An 18,794-nucleotide genomic window follows, 5' to 3' on the forward strand; every position below is an offset into this window, starting at 1 on the left:
AAACTGTTCCTCATTATGTTTATCAAAATAGATGTGTTGCTTCGTGTGTCTCCAGTTGTGTATTTTCTGTTTAAACACTGCATTTACAGTTCTATTTACATTGTACTATATCACCTATCACTTATCTAAACACAGGCAGAATAAAATTCAGGAACCTTGGCAGATTCGCACAAAATTGTAATCACCAAAAATCTTTGAAATTAATGCGAAAGCATCTCACGTCCCCGAGCGCTATCGATCCTGTGGGAATGGGGGAAGGGGGCTTTGGGCTGGGATTAGCGCTGATAGCACAGGCGGTCATCCACCACGATGACCTGAAGGTTAAGACGGTCCGTTGCAAACTGGCTTTTAAATTTGACTCCTTCCAATCTGACATACTCAACCTTGGCGGCTGTCAATCACCGCGCCGGTCTGGCAGCCAGGCTTGGAAGAGCGTCCTGTCGCCTCGGAGTTTATGAGAATATAGATGGGCTGTCGGAGAGATTATTCGTCCTTTCCAATACCATATTAGCGGCTAATCTCCCGCCTCTCGCAGCCCATTCTCCATGTCAGGTGGAGAGAGGGATGGCGGAGGAGGAGGAGAAGAAGTAAATATATCAGTCACTCCAATCACCGAGAGGAGAGGACGGTCAATAAGCCGACTGCCCCTCTTCACTGAGACGTCACAACCAACTGCCCTGACCTAAAACTAACTTTCACAACTCAAACATATCCTTATAACGATGGTTTCAATAGCATAAACAAGTAAACACACACACATGCAGTAGTTATGTGCGTTATCTATATTTCAAAGAAATTCTTCATCAGGTTGAATAATGAGGCAAATGTTCAGAAATTCAAATGGATCATAAATACACAGACCAACTCTCTGACTTTGATTTTGACAATGTCTCAGTGCGTTGAGTTTGCCCTTCGGCCATTATGACAAGGATTATGCCACCAGTCAGACTGTATTTGTTTACGCAAATCATCCCTTGATATGCCAACCCCCCCCCCCCCACCCCCCACCACCACTACCTTGGCTGAGTGTATCAAACGGAATAAGGGCGTCCTGTCATCAAACTGTAGCTGGCAGCTCAATACCCATCACATGATATAATGCACTGAGCTCCACTCCACTGCAGTAAGTTCTGAAATCATACCCAGATATAAACAATGTGGGTTAATGTGGAAGTTGATTAGATTAGGCAGCTGCTCAGTGTATCAGACACCGTGATTTCTACAAATATGGTTATTTTTCTATTTTAAACCTATGAATCCTTTTGCTCTCGGTGCGGTGCAGGAGAGGGAAGAACCAAAAAAAGTCAAACTTCTAGCACGGCCTCAATGATTTATCCGTCTTCCACAGGAGCAGGCACTCGTTTAGACGGGGACAAAAGGGAAGTGGTGCATCGCCCCGGTCGGATCAAAGGCAAATCGCTAATTTCGAGCCTCACGTTGTCGTCAGATCTGGTGTTTTATTGCCACGGGATTTCCTTAAACTGTCTTCGGAGTGAAAGGGAGTGCTGAGACAAAGCAGTTCCATTTCTCCTACAAGGACACTGCTGAGCACAAGTTTAAATTGAATGCCCCAAAATAACTGTTTAATTACGTGGCTATCAGAGACGCTTTCATGTTTTCCAAAGCAATCACGCCGAGTGTGATAACCAATTCTTTCATCGATGCTAAATGGAAGAAGAAGAAAAAAAAAGATAGGAAGCCACTAAAATTAGCTCATATTCCAGAGACATTAATTACATTTCTTATAACTAGGTGGAATATCCCCAGATCACCCCGATCCCTGACAGATAAATTTAATTAGTGGACAACATGTGCAGCTTCCACATCTTTGTAACGGGATCCTTCTGCGGCTGGAAGACGTCTTAGTTTTAATGTTTTGATGACAAGTCGCGGTCAAAGACAGATTTCCACCACACAACACAGGAAAGCTGTATTGTATTGCATGATTATTATTTTAGTATTACAGTATTACAGTTGCAATGATTCATTTGTTCTCAACGACTCTTTCAAACTCATGAATTATTCTGTTGTGATTATCAATCACTAACAAACTCTCAGAATGTTTTCATTCCTAAATATTCCGAGCACTCCAACACGCCCGGTGACTTCTACATGAACTGTGGGTTGTCGGAGCAAATCTGTCACCGAGTGAACGGGCTTGTGATTCACTTCTTGAACCCTGCCTATAGCTAATGAATTACTGGCACTGACTATATGACAGATTACCTCTCCGGGATGACGAATAGGACCGACTTTGAGGGCTGGAAAGTTAATTAAAATTGGACTTTGGAGGACTTGCCATCGCTAATGACACTAAACGTAACTGATTCATTGATTATTTATGGATTAACAAGACAAACATGACAATATGTGCACGATAAATTGAGGGCACTTCACAAACAAGGTCTCGATTACGTAAGAAAAAGCCTTTTTTAATGCTACCATTTTAATTTAAATGCTTAATCAGCATGTTAACTTCCTAACATATGCTGATCACAGATAATATGATAAGAAATGTCATTGTTTTTGCAAATATTTGTACCTCATTGCAATTCTCTCCATAGTCGGACAAAAGCAATGAACCAACCAACATTTGGCATTGCTGTCCATAGCATCACGAGTAAATCAAATAAAAACAGCCTCAACTTAACATACTACTAACTAACTTTAACTAACAAGTACTCACTACAACAGTGAAAACAATAACACCATGAATTAAATGGAAAACTAAATAATTCATATAACCTTCCGCTCATTATCCCTCCCGCCTGACTAGTTCATCATCAAACTCTTTATCTACTCCCCGGAGAATGGATCACGAATGCCGGCGTTCAACTGCATCAGCAAAGTCATTTCCACACTCAGCAACCATAGCAACCGAACTGATTACAGTGACCACGTTCAACATATGTCTAATGACTGAGCAGCTCACACGGCTGCTTCCCAAACTTAATTAAGGAAAGAAATGAGCCATTTCCAGAAGCCGGAGCAACAGAACCGGTCCTGCCGGTTTGCTGATGTAATGTGAAAACGATGAGTTTCTTTAATGATTTTTCTGTAGTCTGCAAATATAAAAACTGCATGGACGAGCCATACGTTACTGGAGTCCTTATAGTTTCTGAGATCATCCACTCATGAAAGACAGAGAGGTTTGTTGTTGGGGCTTTTTTACAAGATTGTGACATGTTATCAAACCACCTCAGTAGAAGAGCTCCAAGTTTGCTAAAAGGATCATAACTCCTTCCTCCGCTCCGTGTGATTCGGCCTGACAGAACAGGAGATTTGTACTCTACTTCCTTCTCACTCTGGGAACAACGACAAACCTGTCAGCTCCATTTGTCATAATCAGCTCTCAGTGGGATGCGTCGGACCACCGGAATGTCACTGGGAATAACACTCACGCTGGGAAGTGGCACAGTGGGAAGATGAGTCTTTGAACAATGAGTCCGTGGCCTCTGCACGGCTCTCTGCCCGGCTGCACTGTCTCTCTTCGACCTTGATGTTACCCTTCACTTGGCAGCATCTCCCCCCCCCCCCAGGATCAGCTTGTTTCTTGGCATACCTGATCGAGGTTTGTCCGACGTGGCTCTGCAGTGTTGTTGCCTCGGAAATTTGACTTAAAGCTCGACATCTTAGCTCCGAAGGCGACATCGGAGACACCAGCTCATTGTGAAAGCTACAACATCTAAGAAATTAATCCCTGAAATTCTGCACACGCAAAACCACAATTTTGTTTAGGCACCCTGGATCAGTTTGATTCATCACAACCCAACATTATCACGTAGACATAAAGGACAAGAACGTTTTTATAATGTGTTCAGACAAACTATTGCAGCAAAACACAAAAGAGCTCATTGGTGGATGCAGATCTGTCCGACCCGGCATGTTGCTGGCGAGGGTTGTGCTTCTGTTTTGTTGTTGTGGGAATAAAAGTTGCACAGAGCTTTTTTTTTTGGTGAAGTGCTTAGCCCCCCTGCCAGAAAAATGCTATATTGACACATGGCCTAACACGGCTAATAAGCTCCGATAGCTTTCTCCAGGGTCAGATTTCTGCAGCACTCGCGGCCGGCGCTGTCAGGACCGCTCGCTAATGACTAACTGCACAAAGACATGGGGCAGTGGTGAAGTTCTACCAAAGTGGAAACATCCGCGCTTAAGTTTTTTGTGCAGATTTATTTGTGGACAATCTCACAAGTGCTTTTAAAATAGACGGATTTCAGTTTTTAAACGTGTGGCTGCAACTAAAACTCAAAATGTTCATGTATTTATTGATTCTGCTCCGCAAACCTGAGAACAACAGGAGGCTTTTCACATGAAACTGAACTAATGTGGTCAAACAGGAGCTATTTACTGTGACGGATTAACTGAAGTGACAGAAAACAGACCGAACCGGGGGTAATGGACATACCTTCCCTCTGTGATCGTGTTAAACTGTGAAGGGTGCTCCACTCTCCATGACACTGTGTCCTTGTTGCATTAAAATCTTCCCTTGAGCGGCAATAACTACACTAATGAATGGCTGTGATACGCTGGGAGTGTCCTAAACTGGGAGACACTAGTATTGAACAAACAACCCCGGCAACCCCCTTCAATATAATAGAGTCGTTTTACTGCTGAAAGGCAGTTAAATTATATTATTGCTTTAAAAAGAGCATGCATAGGAAATGACCTCTCAAACCCGTGGGTCCATTTTTACGAACAGTAAAATCAGATCAGAACAGTAAAGCGCAAAGCAACAAATCTGATTCACGATTTATAAGTGAATATTGAAAATAGGAATAATAACACAATAAAGCTAAATGTGAGGATTACTTAACTGGAATCATAAGAGGTTTAGTGGTATGAATTGTAAATGTAGACATTTTGCGAATGCTTGAAATGTTTCCACTGATTGATTGAAAAGCTGTTCGATGGTGACATTGTTCTCTGACGCAACATCCCCACAAACCTTTGTAAGAGAGAAACACAAAGTAAACCTGCCCCCCCCCGGAGTGAACCTTAAAGGTGTCATAGTTCTGGAATCGCTCGTCATCGTGTGACATTTCGTGTCAAGAAGCTGCAGCAGAGGTGAGAGCAAAGCAGAGGAGAGGGAGCGATGCCGCGAGCCAATTAATTCCTCAGCTCCCGTCTCCCATCGCATTTGTGACATCAACATCGCCGCAGTTTGGGCCCTTAACTCCGCATCAGTTATGCAAATGGAGGCAATTTCGCATGAATGGCAGATCGTCTTTCCTGAAATGAGGATGGGCAAGAAGCGAAAATGAAAAATGGAGGGCAGAGGCTGCAACGCAGGAGCCAGTCAACCTTGAAATGAATTAATTTGAGTGATGAGGAGTTGACTTTGATATGTTTGCATTTTAATAATGAAAACTAAGACCGCTTCAGGGGTCCAGTTACGAATAAGTAGCATTCTTGGCAGAAAAGGGGGGGGTGGGGGGTGGGAAGAACGCCAATATACCAACAAGGCTGACAGTCAGTCACTGAAAGGCAAAACCGAGGCTGAAGCTTATTGTCTAAATGTGTGCTGGTGTGTGTTTATGTGGACCTACAGTAAATAAGATGCTCCTGGGAGGTTTCTCTGACTGCAGAGTTAATTCAGCTGCCAGGGGGGGGGGAAGACTTCAGCCTATTACGTTGGACTTTTCTGATTTTCCAATATGCCAACTCTAGGGTATGTATGCATATTTAATGAGGCCTTTGCGATTTGAGACCGAGAGGGCTCTCAGCCTACTGTCATTATGAGTGATTGTACTACCTCGTGGCGCTTTCTAGTTGGATTTGGCAATAACTATCTGTCTATCCCCCCCCAAAGCACCGCTGATCTTGTTATGATTATGACTTTTCAAGCCAATACATATTCAGAACCCATCGCATTATACTATGTATGCTGAGGTGGTTACACAGCTGGGAGTTGTCACAAGAGTATATGGATATTTTGTGTCGTATGTCCGATTCAGTTAATAGCAGAATAACCCTACTGACTCAGGAGGGGAAAGCAAATAATTTTTGGGATAGCTGCTAGTCAGAACAAGAAGTGCACAAGTATGTAGGGCATTATAAATAAACAGTAAAGCTGGGCTTACAGTGTGATTTTAGAAATGTTGTTTTTAAAATTCCAACTCTCCAACGTGACAGTAGATGCAAATGTCTGCTCACACCGTACAGTGTTCGATTGTCAAGGTACAACCTGACTGCTCACATTGTACTGTACGTACCCGACAGCCCCTCTGGACCTGTCTGGCTGTTGTCAAAGAAGAAGAAGTCCAAGTTTATTTCCTTTCACAATGGTAACAAGAGAGAAACGCACTGCACCGTCCAGCTGTGTCCGTCTGTGTTCCCCAAACACAACATAAAAAACATTTTCTTTGGTATATGTCATGATTGGAGGAGAAGGAAACGTTTCTCGCAGGCACAACTATCTGAAAACTAGGCTTCAACTGCGAGAGCCTGAAGATGGTCGACTAAAATCCAAAACAACAGTAACCATCATAGATGACTAGTTGTGTTTGACCATATTTGGTAATATAATTCCCCTTCTGCTAAAGTATTAACTGCTGAACCGAAGAACCATGTACTGGTACAAAATTCGTACGCTTCCGGAGCTAGTTAACTTATAAAAAGTTAGTAAGCCAGCTAGCTTGGAGAGCTGCTCAGCGTGTTAGCAGTTAGCCAGAGAGCAACAATAGTTTGTAGTCACCAAGCTCCTCAAGCCACATTTAGCACTGAAAAGATTTTGATTTATTTTCAAATCTAAAAGGTGTTTTTCTTTGAGCATGTAATTATTGCAAAGAGAATAAGCCTGTTAAAGTCAAACTCTTAAATTTTAGCGTTTATGTGAAAAGACAAACCAAATAGGCTTCAAGGAACAATAACAACCACTTATCATTATTATATATTAAATTGCAAAAACAAAGACTCTCCTCTGACTTGCTTACAAGTCACATCTGATTTTGCTTTTCCTTCAGTTCGGCCCTTCGAGCTGTTGAACTTGAGATTCGGCTCGTATCTTTTCCATGTCCGGGGACATCCCCTGGTTTGTGGAGATCTAATAGGTCGTAATGAGCGAGCCGTCCCATTCGCGGCCACCACTCACTGGTAATGAATTGAATAGGTCATCTCTTCCTGCCTGAAAGATTTACCACCGTCAATTTCATGTAGAGTCGGCAGAGGACAAAGGACTCTCACCTTCTCTCTCGTCATCTTTTATGAGTTTATTCAAAGCTGTACATTATGGGTCTACATGTAATTCAATTCCCTTTGGTAAAGGATTTCTATTCACGGGCTGGAATATGATATTCAGTAAAATGTAATAACCTCGGCTGCTCCAGCGTCCTGAAATGTACAGTCTGAAAACGCAACTCTTAATTCTTTATTTCCTTCCCTCTTTCCTGTGGTCGTTCACTCTTTCCCTCCTCTCTCACAGACAGATATGCAGTAACAGTCATGCTGCACTGCTCTTGTATTGATTTCCTTCCTGCCTTCTTATAGAAAATAATAACAATTTCTCCTTTTCTTTATCATCTCTCTCTTTCCCTCGTTCTTGTTTCCCCGAAATACAGAAGCCAATTATATAGAGCTGTTTGCTGGATACACTCAGTCGCGTCAGCTTTAACCTTGTTGTGTGCGCTGGTCTCTTCAGTGTGGGAAAAAAAAAAAAGTAGCCGATATCTTCTTCTTCTTCTTCTTCAGTCTTTGAACAAGGTTAAACTATGCAGCAGCCGAGAGAAAGAACATCTCACTGAAGTATTTGAGGCAACATCTGTCTGTATGTGTTACTCACAAACCCAAATAAAGTCTAAGGGCCAGAGCATGATAGGGCCAGAGCTCATAAAGATAAGAAACCCCTAATGGTGTATGAAAGATTACAGCTCGTGGGGCTTTGGCAGTTTCTGTAAAGAAAAAAAGTCGGCATCAACCGAAGCACTGGAAACAAATATAAGTCTTTCCATTTCAGAGATGGTTTTTAAGCACTGATAATGATTCACGCCCTTTGTGTTTCCATCTGTTATATTTGTTCTCGCAGAGTGTGAATTTGGCAGAATGACAAGCACACGCACACACACACACACACACACACACCCTGCGTGAACAAATAACACAATTTACTATGTTAATGGACTTAAATGCCACGAGTCTTTTTAAATGTCAGTGCGCTCGAATTTTACATAAAAGTAAGTGCAACCGGGTGCAAAACGGACAAATACTGTGAACAAGAAGAAAACAACAGATTCGAATGAATAAGACGGTAACTTTCAAATAGAGCAATTTTTCTGTTGTGACATTGGAATTAAGTTGATTCAGGCGTAAAAACTCCGGCTCAGACAAAGTAATTTCCCTCTTCTCACAACATGTATCTTCTAGTATGACGGATTACATTCTTCCCCTCATGTAAATGTTCAATCAGCAGAAGTAAAACATGTTTGCGTTGAACACGGCTTTAATAAAAATGTTTTTTCCCTGTTGTCTTGGTGTCAATGTCAATGTTCAGCGTTGGAAAGTCGATCTACTTCAGAATAACTGAGACGCAGGGATTCTTTGATACTAAGTGTGTTCTGCAGAATGATCTCCCTTTGGATTTCACTGCAGTAACACTTTAGATTTACATCCAGTGTCATGTCTTGTGCAAAATGCATTAAAAAGCTTATAAAACACGATGCATAATTAAATGTTTTAGTGACGGTAATGTTTGGGATTCTTTTTTCAATTTAGTCCTGAGCCATATGATCTGAATATTTAGTCGTTAGTACAAATCAGAATAACATTTACCAAAGCAATGACTTATACAGTAAATCAAAGTATTTTTTGTGTGTGAACTGGAATGCTTGTTTTAATGACTTCATTTTTATGCTTTGAAATACTTAAGTTCAACATGACACTGTGGAGAAGTGCTCTTTACACTGAATAAATTAGTACATTTAGTTCTTCACTGAGCTTTTTACTGTCTGAATGAAGGACTAAAGATTAGTGCTAGATATTATATAAAGTACCTATATTAAATAAAATATATATGATGAATAAAATCCTGCTTCATTCACCAGGCATCAGAGATATTAGTTGTTTATGCTATTCATTCATATTTCATTAACGTACAATGTCGGTTCAGAAACGGGAAGAAAACAATCCACAGAATCCAGAGGAGAATAATTGTCCATAATTCCACAAACAGCAGTTATATAACAATGTCCCGCCCCTCGAAACCAGGAAACAAACCAATTGCATTGTACTTTTTTACAACAGCACACAGATGAGTTCCCCGACAGCAGGTGCAGACAGACTTTGAATGAGCATGAAAGAGGATGGTATCAAAACAGTAATGGTGATGGTCTCGCCACACAAGGGACTGGAAATATTTTTCGGGAATAAACAAAAAATCTCAGATGTAGAATTTTCCCACTGTTGCCTTGCTCACCCTCCGAGCCTCCGTCTCGCTTTCTAAATTTACATTTCTATTTAATAGATGGAGACATTAATCGTTAGGAACATAAAAGGAGGCTGTAATGCAGGAGGTTGTTTTTTTTATTGTCTATTTTACGTTTTATTACTTATTGCAGAGCTTTGTAGTGGCAAACATTAAATAAGTGTGCACTTCAAGACTCTGTATATACAGGTGAATAATGTAGGATTAAAAATGAAGTGCAATATCTGAGTTAGAAGATGAAAGACTGAAATGAAGATCTATTTGAATAAAAATGCAGAAATGAATCCATAAGAACATAACTAGAGCAGCAGTTCACGTCAATCCTAGGGCTGCAACGTAGCCAGAAATGGGTCTGCTCCTCTGACTGTCATCACACTCGACCTTCAGGTTCCCCTTATCGAGTTTTTTAGCCAGAAACTACAATTTCTAGCCTGCATGAAATGCTCCACATGGAAAATGTGCGATACTCCGGGCAGGAGAGAGGCCGGCGGCTGCAGGAGGAAGGCAGTGTGTGGTAGTTTCCTCCCGGAGGTGGACGACCACAGGCTGGAGACTCTGATCCCTGAGGGGAGATTTCACAGCAGCTTTGATGGAAAGGGTTAACGCTCAGCTCCTCGCTCTCATCCTCGAAAATGCTGCTGCTGCTGTTCGGCTCTGGAGGACTTATCATGTTGAAACCCCCCCCCACCCCCCATATGGCTTTATGTGTGTCCGTCTCCATATGTACTGTATGTGCATTCCCATATACAGTATGTCCACGTGTTTGCACTTACACGAGTATAGGTGGACACCTCCACATGCCAGCAATATACGCACATTTTGAAATTGTCACCACTTTCCGAGGGAATAAATAATGCAACCCGGTTATTAATATTAAAACATATCTATAGGGGACTGATATCTATGAGTTGGTGCAATTTGGTGCAGCTTGATTGAATTTAAGGGAACTATTGGGCCTTGGCGGAGGCAGCGCTCTACTGAGTCCCCGTTTTAGTTATCATTATGGTTATTATAAGTAAGATATATTAATATTGGCCGGTTTATATAGAACAAGTTTGGTGGGGACAAAAAGTGTCTTTACAAGTGTCTCTAAAGACTTGACAGCATAAACATGAAACGTCCTTCTTTGTGCTCCAGTTTCTCCTTTAAACGTTTTACTTGTTTCTGTGCCGACAGCTCATAATCAACTCTTCAGAATGTCTTGCTGTCCAACTGCTTTTAATCTGCCACATGTACCAGAGCTATCTTTATCACTCTGTCGCCACAGTCTGTTTTGTGTTCTTCTGAGTTTATCTCATTTATTTTCTATTTATGTTTTTTCTCGGCTGCAGCCTCGTATTATCGTTCATGCTGCCTGGCATGATGAACGATGAACGGCATGAAACTGCACACAGATTTGTGTAAGTTGATTCTATTTAGGCATGTTTCTCTATGTGGCTGGAATTCGACGCCTTGAGGGGTTTTGATGCATGGAACCACAGAATCCCGTAACAATACAGAGTATGTGTGTATGTATACGTGGGTGTAAACAGGATCCAGAGCGGTTCCATCGTCTGATTCATAACCACAAACAAACCTCACATCTTTTTATGTGTATGAAGAGAGATTGGTTTGGATTCAAATATCAAAGAGTCTTTTGAGCTCCCACTGGGACTTGCTGCTTTCAGGCACAGTCACTGTTTCCCATCGTGCTCAGGCTACATTAGGAATTTATCACAAGTTAACAATCAAGTGCAGCATCATGTCTCCCAGAGATCTATGGATGTGTCATTACAGCTGAACTAATGCCTCAGCTTGTGAGACTGACATTTGGAAAAGTCAAAGCTTCAAAAGCAGGAGATATCACCATTTGATTGTTGAGTGGTTGGAATTAATCAGTAACACTTTAAACCTCACCCCTGTCTGTTATATTATATATATTCTACTTTGTGCTATAGTCCAGTTAATGTCTTTTTATTATTATTAAAAAATTGCATTTTAAAAAGTACATTATGCAACTTCTGCATCTAGGGGGTCTCTCAATCAAAGCAATAACAAAAGACCTGGTTTGATGACGTGGGGAAGCAGCGTGGGATCATGGGAGATGAAAATCTAGTTTTGTTCACGTTACACAGCAAAAAGATAGAAATGATCACGACCCATTACGAGTGACCAATACAAAGAGCGGAAGGAAAAAACTAATTAAAGTTGGTTCTCTAGGATCTTGCAGGTAGAAAGTAATACGAACCTTCAGTGTTGCTCACTGGCACAGTGAAAGCAGACACTGCAGGTTGCCATCATGGTGACGACGTGACAGCTTCATTTCCACTAACACAATGCAGCACAGCTAGACTACAGTCAATTTTTGGAATAACACATTTTCCTCTGACAAATTATTCATCAAAACAATCCACAGCTCAATTTGAAACACTGCTTCAGCCTCACGTAGCCTGGTATGGTTATTGGTTATTGGTTAATGTTAACATATAATACAAAGGCTTTTGAATACAATTATCATCGTATAATTTTCACATTTGGACACCTGTGATTGATGTTAAAGGAATGTCACCTTTTCCAGAAAACCAAGTTCTAACAATGTTATCGAATAACTCGTTGAAAACCTTTCGAATAATACAATTCTTATTATTATTCAGAGTCAAATGGACGATAAAGGACGGAATGCATTGGGCCATGGATGTCGTGTGATTGACAGCAATACTGTCCAATGGGTTAGGGCCACAGGTGTCGTTGGGCGTGTCCTTAAGCAGGTGACTATGCCCATGCAGTACGTGGCCTTGACCATTTGATTGATGACAATGTGGATGCCATGGGGTTGAAGTACTAAACCACATGTTACCACCAGTAGCTACAAATGTCGTCCCATCGACCAGGACTTAAATCTTCCACAGTGTATCAGTTGCAGGTTTTAATCTGGTTCGACACGATGGATTTGCCGTGCAGAAATCCATATCAAATATAAATCCAGTCCACTAATTAACATCTATGCTTCGGCTTCAACTCTTGTGTCATGCAAACCCCGCATCCTGCTATAAGCCCTGTAGGTGTTTAGCCACAGTCACTAGTTGGATTCAAACGGACCGGCAAGTGTGGGAATCGATATCAAATGTGAATCTGTTTGGGTGATAAGTCCGATTCCTGCACGGAGAGTCCCCATCGTCTCCGTACTCTCCTGTCAGCACGCCTCAGCACGCAGTAATACGGCACAGACACGGCGAGTGTCGATTCAACGCACACTGAAAAGATACCGAGGACGGAGAGAGAGATACTGATGTAAGGAGAGGGAGAGAAGTTGGGTACAGATAACTCAGCGATGAACAGAGCGGACGTGCAGACAGAGAGATGTATAACAGCTGACAAACCCCTCGTCCATCACTAAATGATGTTTGTCATTCGTTCGGAGGAGGAGGAGGGAGGAGAGGGAGATGCATTGTCCCAGTGGGAGACTGCGACTCCATGATGTCTTTGAGACGAGAGTATATATCCTCCATTCATTCATTCCCCTCACTCTCCTGTGTGTGATCGCTCATGTGTATGTGAGGAACTGATGTGTGCTATCGTGCGTCACAGGCCAAGGTGACCACAACAGAAAGTTAAACCCAAGACAGAATGTTGACAGGAAAACAAAACCATCTTCCTAAAGGATGAGGATATGAAAGGTTTTATAGGAAATACATGTGAGCCTGGGCCACCATGACTGTGGAGAGGAAGCCAAGGAAATGCACAAATCAAAGCAGCAGCAGGTTTAAAAGGTTTGTTGCATTTGTACACTAATACGGTATCGAAGTTGGGGAATACATCCAACAATCACACATTGAAATGACAGTTACTCTAAAGATTAATTCATATTAAATATTAGATATGTACACAGACTTTGCAAATTGGTAAGAAACCAAAAGACAAGTAGATGAAGCTACTTTGCCCGGAAACAGGGACAAACAGACGCTTTTGCCTCTTTCTTAAGAGCGACATTATCACAACCTCCTCCACTGTCACAATCTTTGTTGTTGTACGTTCCTTTTACGTTTCCGTTCTCTTTCATCCACCATTTGTGCAGCTCAAAGTCAGTCAAGTTTTGTGACTGGACGTTTCAGATCCATAACATACTCAACACTTTCTGTTTTAATGCACACTGAAGCTTGTATATTCCCACTAGTGATGTCAGTGTGCAAGCCTCCAAACTTCATCCACAGAACTGCATCTGCCTCCTCACACACTAACACACACACACACACACACACACACACACACACACACACACACACACACACACACACACACACACACACACTTTGCCTCCTCCCTTGCAGTGCACTTTCTGCAGCCTGCCATCTGCCACAGAGTTGGACAAGACCGCACTAACATGGCAGCAAAACACACACACACACACACACACACACACACACACACACACACACACACACACACACACACACACACACACACACACACACACACACACACACAACTCTACACACGCTGCTGCATATTTAATGAGGAGCCCCCCCATGAACAAAACAGCTTGCAGGGTTATAATGGCTTCAAGCGAGGCCCCACCCCGCTGCACCGAGCCAGTGAACTCCTCCCCTCCTCTGAGTGACTGGCCTGAAGAGGAGGAGACAGGGAGGACAGAGGGAGAACAACAAACTCTAATTACTCCTCTGTGGCTCACGAGCCCCTCCAGCACTTTCAATTCAGGAGCAGGAGTGAGGGAGAAGGAGAAGGAGGAGAGCGGAAAGGAGAGGCGACGCCGGTACAAATGGAAAAAAGACTTGTGCTGATTGAACATGAAACATCTCCCTGTGGCTCTCCGTCTGTCTCCTCTCTTCTCTGCCTCTCTGCTCGTTGGACATAATGCCCCCCCCCCTCCTCGCTTTCACTGCAATTGTTCATCACCCCTCAGTTATCCACAGTGAATAATAATAATGTTTCCTCTTGCAGAGAGAGAGTGAGAGAGAGAAGCACAGGACCGAGCCTAAGGCCATGCATTCTGATGGTCTAAGCATTCCCCAGTCACTTTCTGCTCCGGCAGAATCAACAGCGCAGCGAGGAGCGATGGGAGGGAGGGGGGGAGGGAGGGAGGAATGGCTGAGCCTTCTCCTGCATCCGTATTCTCTGGGTGTTGTGTTTGTTTGTTGTGTTTTACTCATTATTTACAATCTGTATCACCCAAAAGTCCCGGTGCGTCTCTCTCCCTCCCGTAAATACACACAGAGGCAGAGCGAGAGGAGAATAATAGTGGATGACGGGGGGGGGGGGGGGGGGGAGCTGCCGTTGTCTTTCACAAATGGACCCGGGCGAATTAGCAACATTATGTCTGCTCTCTGGGGACGTTCGCTCTTGCCAGCTTCTGCCACGGCGCCATCATCGCCGTCACTGTCACCCGGACAGTCCCCCGTGGACGGGCCGAGCCACTTGAGGATAGCTTCCTTCTCACAGAAGCTAAAGCTGAAGAGACAGCTGGGCCCCGCTCCAGAGTATCCAGTTATTTAAAAAAAAAAGGCTGCTCAGTTCATGGCAGCTGGCCACATTACATTTTATTTAATTTTTTTTTATAGGTTAATTTGCTGTGTTTTTCAATTTTTAGCCGCTTTTCCCCAAACTGATTTGAATGGTTGGCTGACAGGAAAATTGGGGCTGTAGTTACTGGGTTAGATGAAATAAAGACACATTGCTTCATATTCCTGAAACAAAAAGTGTTTTTCATCACATCCCACCAGCTAATAAAAACCATTACAACCAGGCCATTTGCAGCATTACGGCCCAGCTGTAACCGAAGCCATTACAGACACATTATCTGCTTCAGCGTGTCTTTCTGCTGCCTGTGCTGATGTCGGATGAAATGGACCATTCTAATCCTCATTAACATAGCTAATTTCACATGAGAGAAAGTTGATAGTGGGTGTCAAAACCATTCAAAGGTCACCCAAGCAAGCTACGGCATTCGATATGTAAGTATGCAGAGTACAAATGTGCGTGTCTGCGAGTGTGGTCAAGTAAATCTTCCACCAGTCTGAACATCAATTACTGAAAGATTTACTCAAATAAGAAGCGGTGTCACTGATGGTGATGTGAAGACAAACAGAGCCGGGGCGTGATCCCAAAACAGATCAAGTTGTCAAAGGCAGCAAATGATGGTTGATCATTTGGACGGGAGCAAAGTGGAAGGGAAGAGGGATGAAGAGTGGAAAGGGCAACAAATGTTCATCCGTCCCCGTCCTCCCGTTCGGGGCCTGCTATAGCTAACCTTTGGACGGGGCAGGTGAAGGTGAGAGGCACAAACACGTGATGCGTTGCTCCTTCATCACGGACAGCAGCACAAAGCCATGTCGCGGGGAGAAGAGGGAACAAGTCTGACATTAGAGGCATGAAGACGCTGCCACGTGACCTTTAAAGGGGACAATTAACTGAGCATCCCGCTCCTCACGCTGGCTGGATGTCACGTGTCCGGCCGCACACACAAACGTAGAGGGAACATGTGAATGTGTACAAACGTTCATGCATCTGGGCCAAACCTGGACTAAAGCTGGAAACGAACAATTCATTGTAGATATGAAAAACAGACACTGGAGTGCTGTAGAAACAATGATTTCCTACATGTAGAAACATTACAAGAGAAGTAAATGTCCTTTGACTTGCTAGACTGACCTTTTAGTAAATATCATCAACTGGCTCTTATTAAAGACCAGATCTCAAAGAATGATTAATGTTGAATTCAAGAACCTTTGGGCAGTGACAACAATGTTGAAGCAGATACGACAATTTACATGATGCAAAAGGAAGCTTTGTAGGTTCTGGCCAATCACAGTTGGACAATAGAGGGCACTCGGGTGCCGCCCCACCACCCTCTACGTCAATCTTCACTGAATAAGCCTTAAAAGGATATACAGTACAGTATATATTCATTTTAAATATATAGTCCAGTTTATAATCTACAATAAAAATGCAGGTACAAATGTTCTACCTTGTCTAAAGTTACTGGAAGGTTGTCCATTTCCCGCCTGAGAGCATTTTTCCTGCGCCCCAACAGCATTGAATACTACCACCCAACAGGTGGCAGTAAAGGGGACTCGTCCCACGAATTGAGACGTACGCAGCAGAAAGGTCACAATACATTTAGAGATGTATTCTGAGTAAATGGCTTCAGAATGAGTTCCTGAACTTGATCGAAGATGGAGACCGGAGGTGGCGAGAGTGTAATTGCCAAAAAACGCAGGAATAAAAATCTGATGTTCGAGAAGAACATGGCAAGAGACGGTCAGAGTCAAAGATTTTGATCCCGATTTTAACTGTTACACTTTAAAGACTTATAACAAACACAAATGTTCATTCAGCTCAGCAAACAAATCATTTTTCTTTCATTGACGTCACTGTTGTAATATCTTAATACTCTTTTTCTAGATTTTTTTGCATATGCACATTTTGGTTTAGCTCCCCCCATGAAGTAAAATGTTATCACTAAGTTATCACTGATTCTATAAAAACAGCCTCATCATCATCTGTCCCTCCACAACCTCATGTTGAGGGTTGAGTTTCAAGCTCAAAAACAAAAGCTTGTCAACCCCTCGACAACACAGCTGGATATTCAAGTCAGGTGAAAACACGAGATGTGATCGTAGTTAGAAGCTAGAGAACTCACTTGGCCACCCTGGTCCGTGCGGTGATGCTGGCCACGATGACGCTCTCCGGTCTCGGGGTGGCCACCGCCTTGAAAGTGCCCCTCCAAAACTTCTCAAAGAGCTGCTTCTCCTCCAGCTGGTGGAGGCCGTCCGTGCTGCCCTGCGATCCCAGGGACGGCGCGGGGCCACAGGGGCCCAGCGGCAGCGAACACGGGGGCTGCATTTGTAATTTCTCCAAACCAAACCGGCTTCAAATAGAGTCTCTACTCTACTGGACAAAAAAAAGAAAAAACCCCAGCACACAGTCCCAGTGGTTGTTGCACAGGAGCTGTCCAAGTACTGAATGAAGCCGTGTGGCGAGCAGCGTCTCTTTGTGCGCTGCGTTCTGATCGCAGCGGCGGGTCAATGTGTCAGCGCGTCTGTCTGCTCTTCACTCTGGAGCGGGAGCGTGGGGCGAGGGACAAAAGCTGACCCTCTGCCACTGGAGGCTGGGTATTGTTCTCACAGATGAGGGGGAAGGAGGGGTAAGGGGAGATTGTGTTCCTCTCTCTCTCTCTCCGCCTCTCCTCTTCTTTCACATCTGCTGCTCTTTGGGATGGGGTCTGGGTTGGGGGTGCCGGGGGTCTGAGCGCTCCTTCTCCTCCTCCTCCTCCTCCTCCTCTTCCTCCTCCTCCCCCCCCCAGCCTGTGCACTCTCCGTCGGCAGCTTCACACAGAATCAGGCATCACTCGGGGGGAGACGAAGCATGTTTCAGTCCCGGACAGTGGGAGACCAAGTGGTGTCCTGGTGGTCGGAGTGCAGTGTTGTGTGTGTGTGGAGATGATTGCACGTCCACGAGCGGCGGCCGAGCACCAAGCAGGTGCTGAGGAACGTATGTCGGCGTGTGTCCTGAGGAGGAACGTGCGTCGGAGGGTGTGTGAGTGTGTGAGGACGGGAATCGAGTGAGGAGCTCAGCTGAGAGCAGCTTGTTTTGTGTCTCTGAGCCTCTGACGTCAAAGTTGGGGGCTGGACGCAGGGGAGAGGGACACCTCCTGTCATCCTCGCTCGCTCTCTCTCTTCGTGTCTCTCTGTTGCACTTGTCTCACTCGACTGTTGACTCAAGGTTCACTTCTCCTCCTGTGGCAGCATTAGTTTCTCTTTCTTTCTCTTTTATTCTCTTTTCTTTCATCCATCCATGTTTCTTTCTTTCATGATTTTTTAGTTTTCAATCTTTCTTTTGTCTTTCTTCTTTCTCTCTCCCTCCCCCCCTTACATTTTCTTTCTTTTTATGCTTCCGTCTTTCTATCTTACTTTTTCTTTCGTCCATCCATCTGTTTCTTTCTTCCTCTTTAGGTTTTTTTCTATTTCTTCATTTTTATTAAAATAATATTCATTCTCTTCTCGTTCTTCCTGTTTCTTTCATTTTTAAATCTTTCTTTCTTGCTTGCTTTCTTTCCTTTTTTCCCTCCTTCTCCCCCCCCCCCTTATTTCTGCCTTAGCTTCTCTTTCTTCCATTTGCTGCTTTTCTCTGTTTTACATCATTTTAAACTGAACATCTTTAGATCCAGATGGTTGGATGATGGTTTTGAAAAAGTTCTATAACTCCCTGTAATATATAATGTGGCTTTTTATAACATCTTTGTCACATATTGCCCTTTTTCTGTCTGTTATACTCAACCTTCTTTCACGACCACATCACTATTGTTGATGGTGAACCAATCAGATTTTCTGTTAGGAACCATAAACGTGATGTCACTATTACTGTGCATGATGACATCACA

The 18,794-nt window shown here is 43.4% G+C and overlaps 1 protein-coding gene across 1 annotated transcript in view; it reads right to left on the minus strand.

Moving 5' to 3' along the window:
* The window catches only part of srrm4 (serine/arginine repetitive matrix 4), a 53,009-nt gene extending 34,860 nt beyond the window's left edge, over positions 1-18,149 (minus strand). The window contains exon 1 of the mRNA XM_034595365.1: positions 17,055-18,149. Within this exon, the coding sequence (XP_034451256.1) occupies positions 17,055-17,257 (203 nt within the window). The 5' untranslated portion in view covers positions 17,258-18,149. The remainder of the gene's footprint in view (positions 1-17,054) is intronic.
* Positions 18,150-18,794: the final 645 nt, after the last annotated feature.

Source organism: Hippoglossus hippoglossus, chromosome 9, assembly GCF_009819705.1.
Source record: "Hippoglossus hippoglossus isolate fHipHip1 chromosome 9, fHipHip1.pri, whole genome shotgun sequence".
In the NCBI taxonomy this organism is placed as follows: domain Eukaryota; kingdom Metazoa; phylum Chordata; class Actinopteri; order Pleuronectiformes; family Pleuronectidae; genus Hippoglossus; species Hippoglossus hippoglossus.